Below are 21,370 nucleotides of genomic sequence, written 5' to 3' on the forward strand. Positions count from 1 at the left end.
TTTGCTTAACCTGTTATTGGACCCCTAGTATAAGCCAATGATTGTACGTCGCTTGTTGGAGACCGACGAAACTCTAGAAGAATGTGTTGCGGAAGACTTGATACGGACGGATGAATGATGCCACAAACGAGGTTGATGAACCGTTTAATAAGTCGTGGATGGAAATGACTGATGTGTATGTTTGTTTTGGAAGTCAGTTAAAAGTAACAATGAATTGAATCAATTGATGATTCGAGAGAGCAACTCACGATAAAATTTTTGATAAATGTTTGTTTTTCATCCATCTCTTATAGGGTCTTTATATAGACGCTAATTCTAAGACATAAGAAAATAAAACTAAAGCAAACAAAATAGGAAAGAAATAAACTAAAAGAGATTCACAGTTGATAGGGGAATAAAGAATGTCAAAACTAATTAACATTGGTCAATAACTTTCCATTTATTATTTTAATTAACTAAAAGAGCAAATAGATATTAAATATTTTAAGAATTAATTTAAGAAACCCTAAATTATAGAAGGAAAAAAATCATTGCTAATTAATGTAAAATCTTTTTACTTTTACTACAACAAAAAAACCGTTAAGGAATATTTTTTAATACAATTAAGGACGCTAATTTGTGTTTTTAAATATACCACCAACGCTTCAAAAAACGTCTTTATTGTAAGTGTCCCAATTAAAATTTGAGGATGAAAATGAAATCGTTCCAAAAAAATAAAATATTAAGTTAATTTGTCCTTAATTTAGGAACGCTTTATTTTGAGTTCTAAATTATTGTTATTTTTAAAAAATTTTCCAACGCAAGTAATTGCGTCCCAATTTTTATATCCTTAAAATAAATTGTTTTGTAATTTTTGTTAAGTTATATGTTATTAAATATGAGAAATGATCTGCTGAGCGTCAAGTCGTGAGCGACAAATGAGCGTCTATCTACTTTTTCTCTCCCTTCACTTTCTCGTTCTTCTTTTCTTCGTTTCCCCTCCATTCTTTGCCGAAATCAAATTCACTATCTTCGCTTGCTCTCTCTACTCCATTCTTTCAATTCCTAAATTCACAATCACAGATTCACAATAATCGCTTCTTCTCGCTCAATTTTAATTATTTTTTTATCATTGTCAAAACTCAAAAGCTCCATCAAAAAGGGATGAAAATCAGTGTTGAGATTGTCCATAATGAGGGAAATCAAGCGCAGAACAATAAGAAGTGAATGAAATAGCTCTGATTTGATAGATGAAGACGCAATTTCTTGGGACTCTTAATCCCAATAAATAATTTTTCCCAAAAAGGGTGAATTAAGTATAATTAATTAGACCAAGAATCAACATAATCTTTGTTCGAGTTTCTTGTTTTTGTTTTGATGCACCATTTGCTTTTTTTTTTAAGTCAAGGACATGACCTTTGATTCTGCAAATATATGCGTTGTCGAGGCCCTAGGGGTGAAAAACACAATTGATTGATAAGAAACTTTGTTGTTTCAAATTATAATCTGAAAGGCATCTTGAAGGATGGAGGGACGAAGCACTGCAGATGATGTTTTGGAGGTCACATAGTTATGGCCAGAGGGCTCAGCCATTCGCGCCTTTTGCCTCACAGTCTTGTATCAGATTGCCAAGAGCATGAAGAATGTGTCGCTCTTGAGGAATGAGGAGCCAACTGAGGACCCACAGGCTGATATTCATACACAATGAATGCAGTCTCTCTTGACAAAGAGTTGTATATGAGTATATCAGTATGATGTTTGTGTGATGAAATTGCAGTGGAGTACAATTGTGTTGGGAAGACTTCTAAGGCAAATTAGAGCATCTGGATTATACATAGATTCTTGGTGATGCTTAGTTATAAGTAAAGAAATGTTTTAGTACTATCAATTATCATAGTGTTAGTTGAATCAAACAACATACTGTATAAAATATCTGCTTTTGTTTTTATCATACAAATGAGGTTGCAATTACTATCTGCTTCGATTCTAAATTTAATTCCGAAGTACAAGGTATTACTAAATTTCATCTTAGCATAATGATAATTTGTCAGCTGCTTCAGCATTGGGTGGAATTAACTGCAAAAAATGTGACAAATTCAAAAGGACTCATTTTAATATTACTCAAGAACCAATGATAAGTGCAATATAACATGCTACAGAAAGATTGCAACACTCTGATTCACTATAGCAAACCACAAAGAATCATGTCCTGGATCTCATTAGCTAAATGCCTACAATCAGACTTCAGAGAGGAAGAAAATATCTGAGTCAACTGAAATAAGAAAAGTCCTAACAAAGTTACATACACATTATCTCATTGTATGACACTACTTTATTCACAAACAGAAGTCAGAACCTTTCCTCACAGTGCAAATTAGTGGATTCAGTCACGCAGTAGAAACATAACCAACAACAGAGACGTCAAGTTCAAACCCACACTACTATTTATCCAAATTCTCCATAAATTTGCAGACTTTTGTTTCTGCCAATTTGCCTTGCACCATCTGATTCCGGAGTAAATGAAATCGTCAATAATTTTGAGATCTTGATCATGCACAGCCTCCCACCCCTCCTTCAATAATTCAAGTCACAATTATATTTGCATTATCAAAGATCGCTGATTGAATATCAACAGCTAATGTTCATATCTCCACACTGGACAAGACATATTTTGGCTGCTTCTACTTTGAGGAAAATTTATTTATTGGGATTAAGAGTCCCAAGAAATTGCGTCTTCATCTATCGAATCGGAGCTATTTCATTCTCTTCTTATTGTTCCGTGCTCGATTTCCTTCATAAAGACAATCTCAACACTAATTTTCAATCCCTTTTTGATGGAGCTTTTTGAGTTTTGACAATGATAAAAAAAATTAAGAATTGGGCGAGAAATTATTGTGAATTTGTGATTGTGAATTTAGGAATTGAAAGGAATCGAGAGAATGGAGTAGAGAGAGCAAGCGAAGATAGTGAATTTGATTTCGACAAAGAATGGAGGGGAGACGAAGAAAAAAAGAGCGAGAAAGTGAAGGGAGAGAAAAAGTAGACAGACGCTCAGCAGATCATTTCTCATTAAATATACTCCATATGTCCCATTTATTAAGATGTCCATGTTTTCTTATTATTTTGTTAAATGTCTCATTTTATATTTCAAAAATCTCTTTTCTCTCACCTCGCTAAAATAAATTCAGTTAATTATTTTTTTCTACATCTTTTATGAAGTATAGCAATTAAATCTAAAATCTAGTTCTATTTAAGAATTTGGATGTTTTAAATAGGACGAATGGCCGTAATAATGTTTTTTGTGAGGAAGCGAATAATATCTGACAGGCGTTTAAGTTCTAACGTATGATTTCTGCTCCCCGACCTCATTATTTTGCCATATATATAGCTTGGTTTCAAAACTTGTAGCTCCCACTTAATGACCATATCCCTTCTACCTTTCCTTAACTAAGTAATCACAACTATTACATTTCTATATTGCATTTAGTATTTACTATTTCAAGACTAGCTATTATAAATTGGATTACTATAGTGTATATAGCGATACAAAACATGCATATACAGTCATACTGAGTTTGAATTTGTAAAAGCGCACACACACTGTTCTTCATACATTTAACATAACAGAATTAATTAAAAATATGTCCGTAGATTCAAAATAATTTTTTTTTAAAAACCTACAAATAGTACATTGATCAGTAAATTACACGGAGTGAATCCATTTGAGAATTTAGATTAAAAAAACAAGTTTGCAAGTGAGAACTTAACGATCTATACATCTAAATATCCATTCCTTGTAGAGATGAACCTAACTCAGCGGTCATTTGAATTATAATCCTTAGCTAGCCATTCATTAATATAATTCCTGGTATGTAAAGTACTCCAATCTTGGAGTTTATTTGAAAGCGGGGTGTAAACTGCAATTACTTAACACTTGGCAAGAAAACGAGTAAATTAAATTTGGACAGAATCAACTGCATTAATTACTCAAATATTTGTTTCCATTTACACAGTCGTTGTATTCTTGCAATCAAAGATTATAAAGATCCCCTAATTTTGCCCTAAACCTATAGTTTGTTAAATCCTCTTCCAAAAACCAACCTTCCCTTTCTCCAAATCAAATAACTTAACAACAAAGATGGTGATCTTGAAAGAGAGCGGCGAGAAGAAGAAGACGACGCAGGGGCGGAAGAAGATCGAGATCAAGAAGATTGAGAACTTGAGCAACCGGCAAGTGACCTTCTCGAAGCGGCGGCTGGGGCTGTTCAAGAAGGCGAGCGAGCTGTGCGTGCTGTGCGGCGCGGAGATCGCCATCGTGGTCCACTCCCTGGGCAAGCGCGTCTTCTCCTTCAATCACCCCTCCACCGGCGCCGTCATCGACCGCTACCTCAGCGGCGAGAGGGAATTCGACGCCGCCCCCGCGGTCAACACCAGGGAGTTCAACCGCCACTACTCTGACGTGTCCAATCAGTTGGAGCTGGAGAAGCAGCGTAGGGACTTGATTGAGGAGGCCAAGAGGGCGGAGGGCGGAGGAGGACAAGTGGTATGGTGGCAGCAGGGTGTGGAGGAGATGGATTTGAATGAGTTGGAGCAGTACGCGGAGGCGCTGGATGAGCTGTTGAAGAATGTCGACTTGAGGACTAATGATCTCATGATTTCGCACTCCTCCTCCCTGGCCATGCAGAACCCTACTGCGACGGCGTTCGAGGATGCGGGGCTGTATGCGGCTCAGAATCAGATGGGGAATAATTTCGATTACGAGAATTTCATTGCGGCTAATCAAGGGCTGGACATGCTCGCTTATGAAGGGAAGACTCCTCCTGCATGCTTCAATTACTAGGATTTCATTCAACTTATGTTTTCTCTAATTTGTTTATGCATCTGTTTCATTGCTGTCTTCTAGTACCAAATATTAATGTTTGGACAGGAATTCCCCCTTTTTCTTTCTATTGATATGGTTATCAGAGCGTCAATCTAGGGTTTCATTAATTAATATCAATATTCAATATATAGCCCTATTACTTGATTTTCAAGATGTTTGTTAAATTGAAAAAATATTATATTCAGATTATAGTGTGTGATTGTGTGAGTTTTAGGGTGTGACATACCTTTTCCAAAAGAGTTATTATGTTTGATTATTTGAAGTTTGGACCATACGATTTGTCTTTAATTAATTAGTACTCCGTTAATTACGTTTTTTTCTTGAGGTCAATGTTTTAGATTAAGTCCACTTAGTTTACTGAATTTCAAATTCAACAAATCAGTGAGGCGAGCCACTAATCAGACTGTCTCATCAAAGCGCAATCATCCTACTAGTTTGTTAGTCAGCCAACCGAAAATGAATGCTTTTATAGAATTATGAAGTCTTCCAACACGAACATCACATCAGCATTTTGTGCATCACAAAATATAAACCTATTATTTCAGGCATTCAAGCACTTATTAGTTACTACCTCCGTCCCCCAAAATTTGCTACACTTTGATCCAACACGGGTTTTAAGAAATGTAATAAAAAGTGAGTTGAAAAAGTTGGTGAGGTGTGGGTCCTACTTTTAAAGTATTAGTTTTATAATAAAATGTGAGTATGAATGAGTTAGTAGGATATGAGATCCACTACCAAAAATGGTAAAAGTGAAGTGTATCAAATTTTCAGGGACGGAACGAAATAGTAAACTGTATCAAATTTTCAGGGACAGAGGTAGTATTACTAAGCAAAGGGCCAAACATACTCGTGCCATACAATAAGATAAAACCCAATAATTTTACAAATGGGCCATTTTTGTTATTTATGACCTAAATAGGGCTTCCCAATTAATGATCGTAAAATCTGATGAAACTGAATTCGGAGATAATTGAATCCTAAAACACAAGCATCATAGGGAATTTGATGATAATTGTAATGCGAGAGAGAAGGAATATATAAAGAATAAAAAACCAACTATATTGAAACTTAAAAAAAATCACTCCCTTTAGAATTCAGATTTAGGTGTACACTCATCATAAATTTTTATTATCTAATGGCTAAAATAGTTCTTGGTTTCTACAATAAGAAAGGTTAATTTTACCTAGAACCTTTCGTCCCTGTCAAAGTTATACTCCTCCATCCCTGAAAAGTAGTAATGAATTATTTTCTTATTAGTCTGTCTTGAAAGGCATGAATTTTCTAATTTCGGAACAGTTAAACAAACATTATCCCTACACATCATTTTATTTACAACTTATATCTTCACATTATTAATGATGTAGAGTTCACTCTCCAGTACTTACACTACTTACATTATCATTTATCTCTCTCTTACTTTATCAATTACATATTAAAACACGTGTCAAACTAAATGTTCATACTTTTTCAGGGACGGATGAAGTCGTGTACTTACCACCGGATGATTCTTATCATTCAAAAGAAGTAAAGTAATAAACGAGCTTAGTGAGAAATTTTGATTTCACCATACAAACAATAATAAAGATAATTAATAATGAAGCTCAATTTTACTGGTGAGAAGCTTTCCCTGCGACTAATAAATATAATTGGAGATTCAAGTCACCATACAAAATCATTGCCGGGCATCTTTAAAAGAAAAAAATGGAAAAATATAAGGAAAAAAAAAACATACTCGATATTTAATGAATGCATGTGTGTACAGTCTATTCCTAAGGCTAAGGCTGAGTCTTTTTAGAAGGCAATATTGATCAACTAAATTTGATGAATTTAATGAATGCGTACGTGATATGTCTATAGCTAATTATAAGGCTGAGTCTTTTTAGAAAGTAAGGATCAATTTAATTTGTTGCAGTGACTGATACGTAAACTGTTATTAAGTTTGATTTTAGGGACATTGCGATTTTAATGAATGGCTAACTTCAAATTTTGATTTAATTTGTTTAACTTCTGTATGCATGTATGAATATGTACGCTTAATAGTACTATACTCATCAAATGCAAGAGACACGTTATTTTGTAGCAAATTAAAGTTAATCATTTTCTATCTTTTAAAAAATATCTTACAACTTTATATTCAGTTATTTTTGTAAAATATTTACGTATATCGAATTAAATGTAATTTTATAATTATTCTGACAATATCTTAGTTGAATATATTCATGTGAATAAATTTGATAACCTTTTTCTGAATGTTAATATATTTTCGTGTTCGGAGTTGGAATGATGTTTCACACCGTGATCATAAATACTGAGTGTTAAACTAATTTATTTTGTACATTGTATAATAGTGAGTGTTAAACTAATTTATTAGTTAGATGGATTGATTATTATCTTCTCAGGTGTTCTTCTTTATTCTTTCTCAGGTCGTAAAGTTGAATCAAGCATGGTCGATCCTATAAATAATAGGATCATTTTATAGGTCATAATTCATTAAGAAATTAAGAAGAATAATCTTTTCTTATACACGTTCCGGAACCCTAGCACCTCAACTAGGTTTGTGTATCGATGATACTTGCAATATGTACTCCATTATGATTATACATTTTTTGTGTACTTGTGCTATGATATTATGCACCATGCAGCTCATTATAATGATTAGCCAAGTAACAGTACTATACTAGCAAACTTAACTCACCAACTCTTTCAAAACACGTCGATAATTGTATATATAGCAGTATTTATAAGAAAACGCAATTTGTATATGCACGTTAAAATATGGAGTAGTTAATGAGGTAGAGTGGGTCCCAATCAAAACAATTGTAAACCGATCACAATAAACCACTCTTTATTTTTGAAAACACAGCAAACCTTTTAATTAATGTAAACATGTGAACTATGCCCAATCGACATCATATAGTTAGCGCTTCATAACTACGGAGGTCCTAATAATTTCCTTCATTTTTAAGCAATCAAATTATCACATATACAAATTCATCTATTTTAATTATGTTTAGTTTATGTTGTTTTTAGTTTTTAATTGGTGTAACTCGTTGTTGCATGTTAGCACCAAATAATTGTGACAATAATTCTTGATTTATGCATATCTCTTGACTCTTGAAGAAGAAGAAAATTGCACTCATTAACAAATTGAAGGCCATCTTATTAATTCATCCAACAAATTATGAAAGAAGAGAAAAGTCCAAGTTGCCAAATGAAACATAGCACCACGTGGCGCCAGTAGTATTCTGCCACGTAACTCATGCAATCACCAGAGATGGTTATGAGTCGGTTTTAAATTAAATGGGCGCAACTAATTCTAACGACGGTAGCGCAACCGTATTAAATAATTTCTGAACTGAAATAAAGAAAAAAGAATATATATTTATTTTAAAATTAACTAAGTCACGCTCTCCGTGTTGCCTTGGAGCCAATTCATTGTTTCCTATTTATAGGGGCACCATTTCTTAACAACTCCAAAACCAAGTTAAAAAAGACTAAAAGAGGAAGCAATTCGTGGCGCTTTTAATCGTTAACAATGGCGATGATAGGTCAGTATATTTTTGGATGCTTCGCCGCTTCGTTGTTCGGATTCGCTTTGCTCTACAACTTGCGCCGGAAGATAAGGCGGGATGTAGCCGGAAAAGATGGATGCATTAAGACTTCCGCCGCTGTAGCCGAGCGAATGCGGCAGGAGAGCGGCGGCGACCCGGACATTATCATTGTCGGTGCTGGTGTTGCGGGGGCGGCGCTGGCTTATACCCTTGGCAAGGTAGGGGAGTATTTTAATTTCTTCACAATTATATAACGCTTCTTCTTTTTTCCACCATCCAAATTTTGGTATAATCTTGCTTACATTCACTATATTTCATCAAGCCTTATTGAAACTATTGCATCTGTATGATATTATTCAGGCTACGTCTGTAGAGTCTGCGCATAAACACTAATTATTGCTAGAGATTAGTGTTTAACTTTATTATATTAGGGTGGAGCTGATGATTTGAATCATTTCCTATCTTATTTTCTATTGCTTAATGCTTAGGCGCTGATAAAAATGTTATGTTCAAATAAATACTGGAATCGGCATGATTGTTTGCTGGAAAATTGTGTGGAGAATAGGTCTTTAACCTGTCATTAACTTCTGAGCTTCATGTTTGATTCCTTCCCTTCAAGAAATCGATTTATCACCATATTTTCCAGACTGGCACAAGTACATATCTAACATTTGTTGGTTTCTATCTTTGAAGGAATAGGATTGATGCGTAGTTGGATATAGTAAAATGAGTCTGAATTTGGCAATAAATGGAGTGCAAGGAAACTAAGAAAATAATGATTGATATAGACGGGCGACTACATGATTTTTTAGCATGATAGTCCAGTCTCCTACAAACCTTAGTTGCTAGTTGAAGAATTCAACGTTTAATTCCTTAAATTAACTATGACTAATTGGCCTTTTTCCAATTTTTAAGATTATGCCTGAGGAACTTACTCTAAATATTTATGTGTTTAGCGTTTACTGTTGATATGCTTTATTTGTATTATTCGGAAAATCATGCCATCCACCGACTCCATCAGTAGATCTATAAAATTGACATGTGAACATGTGATAGTTCTTGAAAAAGTGGAATGACTTAGGTCTTAGGTCATGTGATGAATTAAATCTCCAAAGAAACGTTGTAATTTTACCCTGGTCTATCATTAACATCTTTCCACTACTATAATTGCAGGATGGACGTCGAGTTCATGTCATCGAAAGAGACTTGACCGAGCCAGATCGCATCGTTGGGGAACTTCTCCAGCCGGGTGGTTATTTGAAATTGATCGAGTTAGGCCTTGAAGGTACAGCAGCATTGGGCCAATTCTAATCTTTTCATCAACCCCATATTTATTGTTGCCATAATATCTACTACTATATCGGACTATCAGAGTTAGGTCGAAAACTGTTAGCAGCTGGAAAAGCTTGGTGTGCTCTTTAAAATTGGTTCTGGTTACTTAACTGCAGATTGTGTGAAAGGTATTGATGCTCAACAAGTTTTTGGATATGCTCTTTACAAGGACGGTAAAGACACCAAGTTACCTTACCCCTTGGAGAGCTTTGGCACCGATGTCTCCGGCAGAAGCTTCCACAATGGCCGTTTTATCCAGAGGATGAGAGAAAAGGCTGCAGCACTTCCAAAGTATAATTTTCATAACACTTCTTTCTTTAATGATCATACATATTAGATTAATATGGATGTGTGAATTCGACAATGTTGAGTTAGCAGACTTGACCATATAGTACTTATTTGCACTTCTATGAATGACTTTTTAACTTCATCAATTGTCAATTTTGCAACTTTCTCTCCTGTGTTTACTTTCACTGATACCTAAAAGTTGAAGGAGATGCAAGATTGAGCAAATGGATATCTACCGAAGAGTCAAATATCAAATCCCTTGTAATTTTAAAATACTAGTACACCAGAAATATATTTGAAGTCCATATTATCCTGATGCAGTGTAACGCTTGAACAAGGCACAGTGACGTCGTTGCTTGAAGAAGATGGAACTATTAGAGGTGTGCAATACAAGACCAAGAAAGGCGAAGAGATCACTATTTATGTTCCTCTTACCATTGTTTGCGATGGATGTTTTTCAAACCTGAGGCGTTCTCTCTGTTCTCCTCAGGTGAATAAACTCCACGCCCTACAACTTGTATGTTGCTTTTGTCAAGTCTAAAAGTTTCCCAACATGAATTCTCTTTATGCGGACAGGTGGAGAACCCCTCGTGTTTTGTTGGTCTGATCTTGGAAAACTGTGATCTCCCACATGCTAATCATGGACATGTTGTACTTGGGGATCCTTCGCCTATTCTGTTTTATCCCATTAGCAGCACAGAGGTACGATGCCTGGTCGATGTTCCTGGGAAAAAGGTTCCATCCATTTCCAACGGTGAAATGGCACACTATCTGAAAACTGTGGTGGCTCCTCAGGTGCTTGAGTGCTCTCTCAAAGACTAGAAACTTCATCATTCCTTGATACTACTTGTATAAGCTACTTAAATCATGTTTCTACAGGTTCCTTCTCAGCTGCATGATTCATTTATTGCTGCTGTCGAGAAAGGGAACATAAGGACCATGCCAAACAGAAGCATGCCAGCAAATCCTCGTCCCACCCCTGGCGCGCTTTTGTTGGGAGATGCATTCAACATGCGCCACCCTTTAACTGGTGGAGGAATGACGGTGGCCCTATCCGATATTGTTCTCCTGCGCAATCTTCTTAGGCCTATTGACAATTTGCGTGATGGATCCACACTCTGCCAATATCTTGAATCCTTCTACACTCTCAGAAAGGTAAGCTGAACATTCATTTGATCTTATATAGTGAAAGCGAGTTGAAGCATGAAAAAAGAGATTTGATTTGTGAATCTAATGCAGCCAGTTTCATCTACCATCAACACATTGGCTGGAGCGCTCTACAAAGTTTTCTGTGCTTCACCTGATCCAGCAAGGAAGGAAATGCGCGAGGCTTGCTTTGATTACCTGAGTCTTGGAGGCATTTTCTCAACTGGTCCTGTCTCCTTACTTTCTGGTTTAAACCCGCGCCCTTTGAGCCTCTTTCTCCACTTCTTCGCGGTGGCTGTCTATGGGGTTGGTCGATTGCTACTTCCATACCCTTCGCCTACCAAGGTTTGGTTGGGAGCCAGATTGCTTTCGGTAAGTGACTTGATCCTTTATATCTCAAAATTTTCATATCATTGCATTGTCTTGTGTATGCTAAGATTCTGTTTTGTTCTAACTTACAGGCAGCATCTGGAATAATTTTCCCGATTATTAAAGCAGAAGGCATTCGTCAAATGTTCTTCCCTGCTACGGTGCCAGCATACTACAGATCAACCCCTGTTAATTAGAGCATGAACTCATATTTTATTTTCTTCTTTTACTATTAAATGGAAAGAAAATTGGTGTGTCAATAGTGCTGTCAATCACATAAGCCACAAAACTATAGGAGTAAAATTTCGTATCAATTTGTATCAAGTATTGCTCTTATTGGGAATAAATTTGTTTAGTAGCATCTTCCACGGACCATGATGCCACAAAATAGTATACGATCAAATGTGGATGTGCTGCTGTATATGTGAGAAAAAAAAACTCTACTTAAATAAAGTAAACATATACTAGTAGTAGTAGTAGTAGAAAAGAATAAAATAAAATAAATACTACTAGTATTTTCATTTCTATAAAAATGACATTTTGAATGAGATATCCAAAAGTAAAATTAAGGTAGTCAATATAAGACCAAGAAAGTACTCTACTATTAGTACCTAATTCTCTTTAATTATATCTATAAACTACTCTTGATAAGCACATAATTGTTCACTTTGTATTTGCCATTATTCTTCCAGAAAATAAATTGCATCAATATTTTACAGGATAATATACAAATTAGAGCTTCACCGTTTATGTAAATCCAAGGGCAAAGAAATGATCAAACTCAAAAGCCAATTGCAAAACATAAACAAAATCAAATGAAGCAAAAATCATTCGTTGATTTTCATTAAACAAAGAATTCCAGTACAGATGGAATCGAATAATCCTCAAAGACTAGCAACCACCTATTTCCCAGCCTAACGTCAAACTCAGAACTACGCTCTCTCACCCCTAATTCTCCTGGCCAGCTGGATATCCTTGGGCATAATAGTCACTCTCTTCGCATGGATGGCGCAGAGATTTGTATCCTCAAACAACCCGACGAGGTACGCCTCGGCTGCTTCCTGAAGCGCCGCAACGGCAGAGCTCTGGAACCTCAGATCCGTTTTGAAATCCTGCGCTATCTCGCGAACAAGTCTCTGGAACGGAAGTTTGCGGATCAAGAGCTCCGTAGATTTCTGATACTTGCGAATCTCACGCAGAGCGACGGTGCCAGGGCGGAAGCGGTGGGGCTTCTTCACTCCGCCGGTGGCCGGAGCGGATTTCCTAGCGGCTTTGGTCGCCAGCTGCTTACGCGGCGCCTTTCCACCAGTAGATTTGCGGGCGGTCTGCTTTGTGCGAGCCATTACTAGGGTTTGCTGTTTGCGATTTGCAAGGAAAAATGAAATGGGGATTGCAATTTGAAGTGAGGGCAAAGCGTTATTTATTCCCGGTGTCTTCATTGCTATGGCGGGATGGGGTTGTGATCTTGACCGTTGATATCTGTATCTTTCCATGGACGGCTGGAGTTTAATTATGTGTGTACGCGGATCCTTGACGTGGCAGTCTAGACTATAGAGGTTCGTTGGATTAAATGTGGAATCGGTGGCTGGAGATAAAGAAGGTTCGGATTTATGACGTGTCGTAGGAACGATTTTCTTTTTTCTTTACTATCTCATTTTATACATCAAAACAATAATCCGTTTTACTTCTTTTTCTTATTTTTTATTTATTTTTTTTTCAAATATGAAGAAAAATAAAGATGACGTAATTTCTTTTTAAAAAAATGTATTACTCGTGTGATAAAAAAACAAATTCATTTTAATAAGACATAGGGGACATTTTAATAATGACCCCTTCCTTCGGCGGCGGAATTTTATGTACAATTTTATTTTATGCGTTAAGTGAAGAGAATAATAAAGTGAGAGAAACAAATAAAGTATAAATAAATATATTTTTATTTTAGGTAATAGAATATCTTGATTGAGATAAATTAAAAGAAAAGTATGTCATCTTTTATTCTCCTAGGACCGACGGAGTAATAAATTTTAAGTGCTAGTAACAATTTCACCGTGGGTGATTTTTAAGTTTTGGATCAGCCACTTGTATCATGTGATTCTCATGTCTATGTCGCACTTGGAAAGGATATCCTTAGAAATGCGTGAGCATCCATTGGTAATTTGGTAAAGTTTATTTTTAGGGAAATGCTATGTGGCCACGTTATGGCCAGCCATAAACTGGTTTTATAGCAAAAAAACCGATTTACTTAAAATATCCGGTTTAGTTAGGAATTGATTTTACTTTTATATCCTTTACAGATTTGGAGGTGAAATTACCGCTCCTTGCTCTTCTTCGTTTCATATCCCGCCAATATTAGTTTCTCTCTCTCTCCCATATTTTGGAGCCATGTTTGCTGCAATGTTTGCGTCGGCACTTTCTCTCTTCTATCATGTTAGGCATTCTTTTCTCTCCCAAATCTGGAGCCTTTCTCTCTCAACTCCACAAAAATATGAAAAAAAAAATTGATGCAGCAGCAAGACTCTGTGACTAAAAATATCTGGAACACATTCCCTCCCTCTCCCATATCTGGAACCCTCACCCATCTCCTCAAAAATATGCAAAAAAAGTCTCCAATTTGCAAAATTGGCTAGACTGAGATTGAAAAACGAAATGTGCAGTAATTCTAAGTCACACATTTACATTTTTTGGACAAAATTTGAATAGGTTTAGTAGCAGAAAACCCCAAATTACATTTTTTTAGACAAATTTGAATCGATGGATAAGTTGTCGAGAAAGAGTACATAATTTTGATGATGTTTTGACTGAAATTCACAATCGATGCAGGGCGATAGGAAAGACTCCAGTGTTGATATTTTTGGTTTTCTGTGAAATATGGATGGATTTCTTAAATGTTTTCTACGAAGGTATTTTCGATTTTCTGTAAATTTTTGTTACTGTTTTTGGTTAGATTTATTGTAAGATAAAGTAGAATAGATTTATATTGACATGAGCACAACATATGTTTGATAAAATGTCAGAATGAGTTTATTATTTGTTGCTCTTTATTGCTACTGCCCTTTGTTGATCTCCAAAGTGTTCCATCAGGGTCATCCCTTCTCCCATGAACGACTAATAGTATAAGGGACGATTGGAGTGCAAGACCAATTATGCAATTAAAGGTTAGAATGCAAGAGATATTTCCAATTGAATGGACAAATAAACGAACGAAAAAGGAGCAGGAATTTAAATGTACAACTAATGGAAGCAGCATACATGTATTGATAAATGGACCAATAAAATGTAGACAATTAATTGAAATCTTGTAATTAAAGAAGCATGCTATCATCTATAATCCACAATTTTAAGTAAATAAAATCAGTAACTCCATCGCAAATTTTAACATTAAAATCTGATTCTCAGTTTATTTGTTAATTGAATTTAAATTCACCTTAATTGCCTAATTAATCTAAAAATGAATGCAAAATGTAACAGATTAAATTGATAATTTGATACACTTGTTTGTTTGACTAAAAGTAAAGTTGCCATAAAAAATTACTCCTAAGAAAATGAATCCGAAAATATAATTTCTAACAACTTTACTTTCGGGTTTAGAAAATATCAAAATATTTCAATTTTATTTATTTATATTTAATTTTATTTGGATTTTATATCTAATTTTATTGATTTAAAATGATCAACTGATTAAGAAAAATGTGGAATACAACACAGTATTAATTAAAAATAGAAATAAAAATAAGTAACAAATAATCCTTGAATAAATTAAGTTCAATCTGATAATCTAGTTAAATTTTAAAAAGTATGGCATCTGATTACTTAATTTAATATTATTATATTAATTTAGTGTTAGATTCGATTGAGTTATTCAATTAAAATATTTGATTGAAGTTATATTCACCTGAATAATTCTATTGAACTTATAATCAATTGAATAATTTAACAGTGCTTATATTCACCTGAATTGTTCATTTGAATTTGAAAATCACATTTATTATCTAATTACATCTAAACATGGTAGTAGTATATAAAAAGGTAGTAGATTAAATTGATAAACAGTTTTATTAATGCTACTCAATTCAATTGAATTTTAGATCAAATTGAACCATTCTATTGTTTAGATTCACTCGATTATAAGATATTAAGATGTAACTAGATAATTCAATTGAACTTATAATCAATTGAATAATTCAGTAGTGCTTATATTCACTTGAATTCTTCATTTGAATTTGAAATCGCCTTTGGCCAATTGCATCTAAACATAGTACTCCATATATAACAGGTAATCGATTAAAATAATACACTTGAGATTTTTTCATATATACTACTCAATTGAATCTTCGATCAAAAATACAATTCTACTGTTTAGATTCAATTGATTATAAGATCTAAACCAAATAATTCAACTGAACTTTGAATCAATTGAACAATCCATGGTGTTTATATTCACTTGAATTGTTCATTTAAATCTATAATTAATAGTTATTGCCCAATTGCATCTAAACATAGTATATAAAATGTAATCATTTTAATTGATATACTAATACTACTCAATTCAATTGAATCGTAGACCAAATCGAACAATTCTACTGTTTAGATTCACTCGATTATACGATGTAACTAAATAATTCAATTGAACTTAGAATCCATTGAACAATTCAATTGCACTTAGGTCCACTTGAATCTAAGACTCCCATTTATTGCTCAATTACATCTAAACATATTATATAAAAGGTAATGATTTAATTTTGTAGCATAGTAAACAATATATTATTAAGAATGAAAAATCTTAATTACAATGAGTTAATTGTTCGCATCCAACTATTTGATTTGTATAATAAATTATAATGACATTAGTGTATGATTAAACAAATCTTTTAGAGTGTTTAAGATCTAATATCATAAAAATAGATAGATCAAATAATTATTTTTATCCAACTATTTGATTTGCAAAAAAAAATCTAATGAAATAAGTGTTTTACTACATAATTTTATATGCTCTTAACATGTAATTTCACAAAATAGGAAGATCAATTAGTGTTTGATTAAATAATTTTTTATTGTGGTCAAATTTAATACTATCAAAACATAGATATATAAAGTAATGAATTATTTTCATTCAATTATTTGATTGGTAATTTTTTTTATCGACATTAGTATTTGATTAAATAATTATTTTATGTGATTAAGATATAATATCACAAGATAAATAGAACAGTTAATGAATTATTAAAAGAAATTCTAATATCATTAATATTTGATTAAGTTGATTGTTTTTATATGAGTAAATCTCCATGAATATACATAATTGTAGTAATAAAATGAAATATGCCTATGAAAAAGAACTATACGCCACCTCTTGTATTAAATGATGATTATATTTAGGAAACGAATTACTCTAATAGCTAATTAATGCCTAATGTTAATAAATATTATCGTCTTCAATGTAAAAGATTTTGTATTGATTTCTAACTTTGAAACTCTAAAATGTGTAATTAATGCATAACTTTAATTTAAATTTTCAAAACTTAAAAGAGGGGATTCTAATATATTGACCCAAAGTATTGTGGAGGGTTAATGAGTCATTTTAAGTTAACCACTGACTACAATTTATATTTTAATATATCATTAATACTACAATTTACTAATATAACCTTGTGTGGCTGGCCATAATGTGGCCATTTAGCACTACTCTTATTTTTACGTTCAACTTTATTTTTACGTTCAACTTTGGAGACATGTGCACGCACTTAGAAATGAAATGAATTTTCAACACACGCACATTATCAAGTCATATGTGAACAGCTCACTAAGAAACTGTGACTTTCCTCTTCAACAATTGTATGTACTCTGTAATCATGGAACCAAAACTTGTTCCACTACCTATTATCATACACAACACACTTTACATTGAACATTTACATATGATATGTCACGAATCTTCGAGATGGTGATCTGTTTCATCGAATATCTCTTCCTGAAACCGAGGGACCAATCAATCAATTAGTGAATACAAATCTGTAGTTCCAACATACTTGAACTTACCTGTAAGAGCTCTTCAATGACATCTTCCATGGTTATTATCCCGACGGCCTCTTCCTCTCCGGGGTGCATTGGGAGTGGATTTTCATCTATCTGCAGGATATCAGAGTACATGTTTTTTGCCCACTTCTTGCTCCTTGGTGTACCCTTGAAGGAAATGCTTCCTGTGTTTGGTAAACTCTTCCATTTCTGCAGAGGTATCTTCGACTTAACATTTTTTTTCGATGAACCACCAATGTCGACTCTCACATCTTTGACTGCGTCTACATCCACAGACATGGAACACTGTTGTTGAATTATAATGTACTATTGACATCGAAATTTCATCAGAAAACCAAAAGAAAATTACCCCCTGCAGCATCCGTGCTAGGAGGCTTGTCCACAACTTTGTTACTCTGCCCAACAACAACAGCCATGTGACTATGCCCCTTCTGGAATTCATTCAAGATGTCATATAATGGCATAGTTTCAGGAACCCTAACAAGGAAAACAAATAGAAGAACAAGTATCATCACGAGGTGCCAATCACCGAAAATTATGATGCATAATACTCCATGTTTGCAGGTAGAGAATAGGAATTCAACTTCTCCGTTGCCAGCATATAATACACCATGGTGAAGCAATAGCAATGAGTGTCATTACTTAATGCTATTATATCCAGTTCCAGTAACATACATTTATGTTCTGAAGCATCAAGATACCTTGGAATTCTGCGAATAGTGACACTTTTCACTGGGACTTCATCCTCAGGATGAATTGCCAACAAGTTTTTCGCCTACAATGTTAGGAAAAAAACAGATGATTCAGATAATTCATTCCAACAGGAATTCTTGTAGCAAATATGACCACAGGGGGAAAATTGAATTCATAGCACCTTGAAGGAAGGAACCTGTGCTTCTTTAAAAAATTTAGTAAATTAGATTATATTAGGATAGTCTAGCATTATGTTCCACGCAATACAGTTGTCCTGATGTAAGATCATATCTGGACACCTTATTAGGCAGAGACAAGGCATATAAAGCCCACCAATGCCTTTTGCAGCAGTTGAGGATTGTAAAGTGCAAAACTGCTTATAATAAGTACTAACACCTAAATATAAGGGAAAACAGTCTTGATTAATAACACAATGAATTGGATAGTTCAAAGAGAACTTGGAGATCTATTAACCATCTGAGATAAACCTTACAGAGAATGTATCCAACTCACAGATTATAAAAATAAATAACTACTAGTTTATTAATGGAACTGAACAGAAGATGAAACAAGTACCAGAATAAGCCCAATGATATTTGTAGGTTGCTCGTAGTAGACAGGGACTCTGCTGTGTCCTTTCTCCAAAATTTCATTCATTAAATCCCTTCACCATAACACACACACAACTATTTCAGCATCTTACAATTTATATAAGGGCAAAAGACTACTAAAGCTGCTGAAAGAACCTGTCGAGCTTAGCATTAATATCAATAGCAAAAATTTCAGATATTGGCGTCATTGCGTCACTTGCTGTTTTGTCGCCGAGTTCCAATGCCCCTGCAATGATGGTCGTTTCATCATGTGTGAGCTCTCCACCTTTTCCAGCCTGCATATAAGCAGCTAGTGGAGTCACGGTGTACATCAGAGCTTTTCCAAGATATCATAGAATTAAACAGCAATACCGAAAAACAGCAAAATAAATTTACTAAAATTGTATAAACAGAGCATCTGCAGAAAAAGACAAGAAAACAAAAGACCAAGATAATCATATGGAAACCAACCATTTTTTTTTTCCTGTACCTCATTTCCATGTAAATTAACAAGGGTTTTCAACTCAGCACGTCGAAATAGAGCTCTATGTCCATGGCCAAGTAGTGAATCCAACAACTGGAAGTTAGACAGATAATGCATGAAAAGTGTTAATGACACCAGCCAAATTTGAATGAGCAATATACATAACTGTACCTTGCTAATGGGATATGCAACTGGAAAACAGATCCAGACAAGGACACGAACCACTGGGGCCACAGTCGCACCAATAGCTAGCCCATGTCTGGAACAAATGGACTGTGGGATGATCTGAAAATACAACATATCTTATTTCATATCGATCTAGCAGATAATCATTTGGTCCTTACTTCCAATTTCCACATGACATGTAGCTACTTAGATTTATATTCAAATGCTCCTTCAAGTGAGTTTTGTTTGTCAACATGCTAAAAATGGTGCAAAGACAAAAGGCTAGAGATGTGTTTCTATCACGACTGAGCTTGACCATCAAATGATTATGGGAGTTGCAAGCACCAGCCTTATATTCCATGTCGACATTTGAGCTATGTAATGATAGTTGCAAGCTTTCAATTCCTTGGGGTAATGAACAATTATATCACCACACAAACTATAATTAGATATACTATGTTTTATCACATGTACAGAAATCTATAAAATGCTTTACATTCAGCCTTTTGTTATGGTTCATATAATATGAATGACAATCCAACTTCAAGTTTGTATATTCTGTGATTTCATACACTTTGCAACACTCAAAAGTAGTAAGATGAAATCACGTGCAAGGGGATACAATTTTTGAGGAACTGGAGAGGAAATACTATATAGAAGCTATTCACTAAGATTTGATGTCATTCTTCATCTGTCTCCGTGAGTGGACAGAGTGGGCAACATAAATTGTAAGGAAAGCAAAGTTGTATAATAAGGAGTTGTCAAGGAATTCTTTACCTCACCAAACAGAAGTATCAATGTCACGGATATCAGGATTGCCCCCCAAGCTGAGATGAGACTGTCAAGGAAAATAGGAAGAGCCTGCAAGGTAAAGTATCCAGCACTTTAAAATAAACTTTGCAATAACTAACTAGCTTTTGAAAGTGTAACACCTGAACTTATCATTACCTCCATAGCAGCAGCATTGCAGATAAGCAGTGTGCAAAGCAACAAATGCTGATTCTTAACAACGGGCAATATCTTTTCTACAAAGTGAGTTACATATTTTAAACAGAATTACGAATCCAGACCAACAAAAGCAAAGCAACCGTCGGAGCAGGTATGAATACGAGAAACACCAAACATTTCAAGCTCGCCAAATATTTACTAATAATATCAGCAGTTAAAATCTGGTCACATCCAAATATTGATATTTAAAACTACAGAAGGGAGGAGCATTCATCCATCATGCAAATAGTGTATCTAGGACTAGTATGCATAAGCAGATCAGAACAGCCTAATCAGACTAATTTTGCCAATAACGAAGAAACGCAATTAATCTCCACACAACAGCCTAATCAGACTAATTTTTCCTTCATCGGAAATAGGTTAAACGGTGGATACCTAAATTTATGGCAGAACTCAATCATCAATCCCCAAAGACGAAATTGATCATAAACTCCAACTTATAATTAAATAAACAACATCAAACTAAGCAGCCGCGCTTGGATCAACCAAAAACAATTTTATACAAATAAATAAGGAAGAAAAAAAGGCAAACCAGCATGGTATCGATCCTTGGGAGTGCCGGACTTGGCGAGAACTTCAAGGTCGACTAAGCTGAGAGACATGAGGCCCAAAGTGAGGCCGGACATGAGGCCTGCAAAGAGCACCAGAAAAGCCACAACCGCAATGCGAATGAAGAAGCCCGCCTCGCAACATCGGTACTCCACCGCCATACAACCACAACTCCTAATTCACACAGCCGCTTCGCCGCCACCGGCGAACTTTATCAGCCGAATTTACGCCTCCTGTTTGTGAATTCTTATAGAAGCTATTAGAGAATAAATTATGAACAAGTGCAAGATTATGCGGGAGA

At 34.8% G+C, this 21,370-nt stretch overlaps 4 protein-coding genes across 4 annotated transcripts; 2 read left to right on the forward strand and 2 right to left on the reverse strand.

Annotated features, from left to right (window-relative positions):
* Nucleotides 1-4,111: 4,111 nt before the first annotated feature.
* Nucleotides 4,112-4,908, forward strand: LOC125221244 (agamous-like MADS-box protein AGL61). Its single transcript, XM_048123369.2, has one exon. The coding sequence runs from the start codon at nt 4,118-4,120 to the stop codon at nt 4,817-4,819; it is 702 nt and encodes a 233-aa protein (XP_047979326.1). The 5' UTR covers nt 4,112-4,117; the 3' UTR covers nt 4,820-4,908.
* A 3,389-nt stretch (nt 4,909-8,297) lies between these two features.
* Nucleotides 8,298-11,908, forward strand: LOC125217814 (squalene monooxygenase SE1-like). The gene is made up of 8 exons (XM_048119352.2): nt 8,298-8,630; nt 9,586-9,697; nt 9,861-10,035; nt 10,354-10,522; nt 10,609-10,827; nt 10,912-11,187; nt 11,272-11,550; nt 11,640-11,908. The coding sequence occupies exons 1-8, from the start codon at nt 8,397-8,399 to the stop codon at nt 11,742-11,744; spliced, it is 1,569 nt and encodes a 522-aa protein (XP_047975309.1). The 5' UTR covers nt 8,298-8,396; the 3' UTR covers nt 11,745-11,908.
* A 455-nt stretch (nt 11,909-12,363) lies between these two features.
* On the reverse strand, nt 12,364-12,946 carry LOC125185588 (histone H3.2). The gene has a single exon (XM_048082149.2). It carries the CDS (start codon nt 12,888-12,890, stop codon nt 12,480-12,482), a length of 411 nt encoding a protein of 136 aa, XP_047938106.1. The 5' UTR covers nt 12,891-12,946; the 3' UTR covers nt 12,364-12,479.
* A 4,386-nt stretch (nt 12,947-17,332) lies between these two features.
* On the reverse strand, nt 17,333-21,370 carry LOC125185587 (DUF21 domain-containing protein At2g14520-like). The gene is made up of 11 exons (XM_048082148.2): nt 21,053-21,370; nt 20,461-20,537; nt 20,290-20,373; nt 19,519-19,632; nt 19,354-19,440; nt 19,020-19,159; nt 18,850-18,937; nt 18,282-18,355; nt 17,930-18,057; nt 17,584-17,843; nt 17,333-17,515 (listed from the first exon to the last, which is right to left on the reverse strand). The coding sequence occupies exons 1-11, from the start codon at nt 21,228-21,230 to the stop codon at nt 17,471-17,473; spliced, it is 1,275 nt and encodes a 424-aa protein (XP_047938105.1). The 5' UTR covers nt 21,231-21,370; the 3' UTR covers nt 17,333-17,470.

The sequence above is a fragment of the Salvia hispanica genome, chromosome 1, assembly GCF_029641045.1.
Source record: "Salvia hispanica isolate PSC_SH4W2 chromosome 1, Shi_PSC_v1, whole genome shotgun sequence".
In the NCBI taxonomy this organism is placed as follows: Eukaryota; Viridiplantae; Streptophyta; class Magnoliopsida; order Lamiales; family Lamiaceae; genus Salvia; species Salvia hispanica.

What these genes read in the sequence shown, in the direction of transcription:
- LOC125221244 (XM_048123369.2), top strand. Translation starts at nt 4,118, where the DNA reads ATGGTGATCTTGAAAGAGAGCGGCGAGAAGAAGAAGACGACGCAGGGG.
- LOC125217814 (XM_048119352.2), top strand. Translation starts at nt 8,397, where the DNA reads ATGGCGATGATAGGTCAGTATATTTTTGGATGCTTCGCCGCTTCGTTG. An exon ending in AAGGCTGCAGCACTTCCAAA is followed by an intron (nt 10,036 to 10,353) that starts GTATAATTTTCA and finishes ATCCTGATGCAG; the next exon opens with TGTAACGCTTGAACAAGGCA. An exon ending in TGGGAGCCAGATTGCTTTCG is followed by an intron (nt 11,551 to 11,639) that starts GTAAGTGACTTG and finishes TCTAACTTACAG; the next exon opens with GCAGCATCTGGAATAATTTT.
- LOC125185588 (XM_048082149.2), bottom strand. Translation starts at nt 12,890, where the DNA reads ATGGCTCGCACAAAGCAGACCGCCCGCAAATCTACTGGTGGAAAGGCG.
- LOC125185587 (XM_048082148.2), bottom strand. Translation starts at nt 21,230, where the DNA reads ATGGCGGTGGAGTACCGATGTTGCGAGGCGGGCTTCTTCATTCGCATT. An exon ending in ATTAATGCTAAGCTCGACAG is followed by an intron (nt 18,938 to 19,019) that starts GTTCTTTCAGCA and finishes GTTATGGTGAAG; the next exon opens with GGATTTAATGAATGAAATTT. An exon ending in ATATCATTGGGCTTATTCTG is followed by an intron (nt 18,356 to 18,849) that starts GTACTTGTTTCA and finishes CTAACATTGTAG; the next exon opens with GCGAAAAACTTGTTGGCAAT.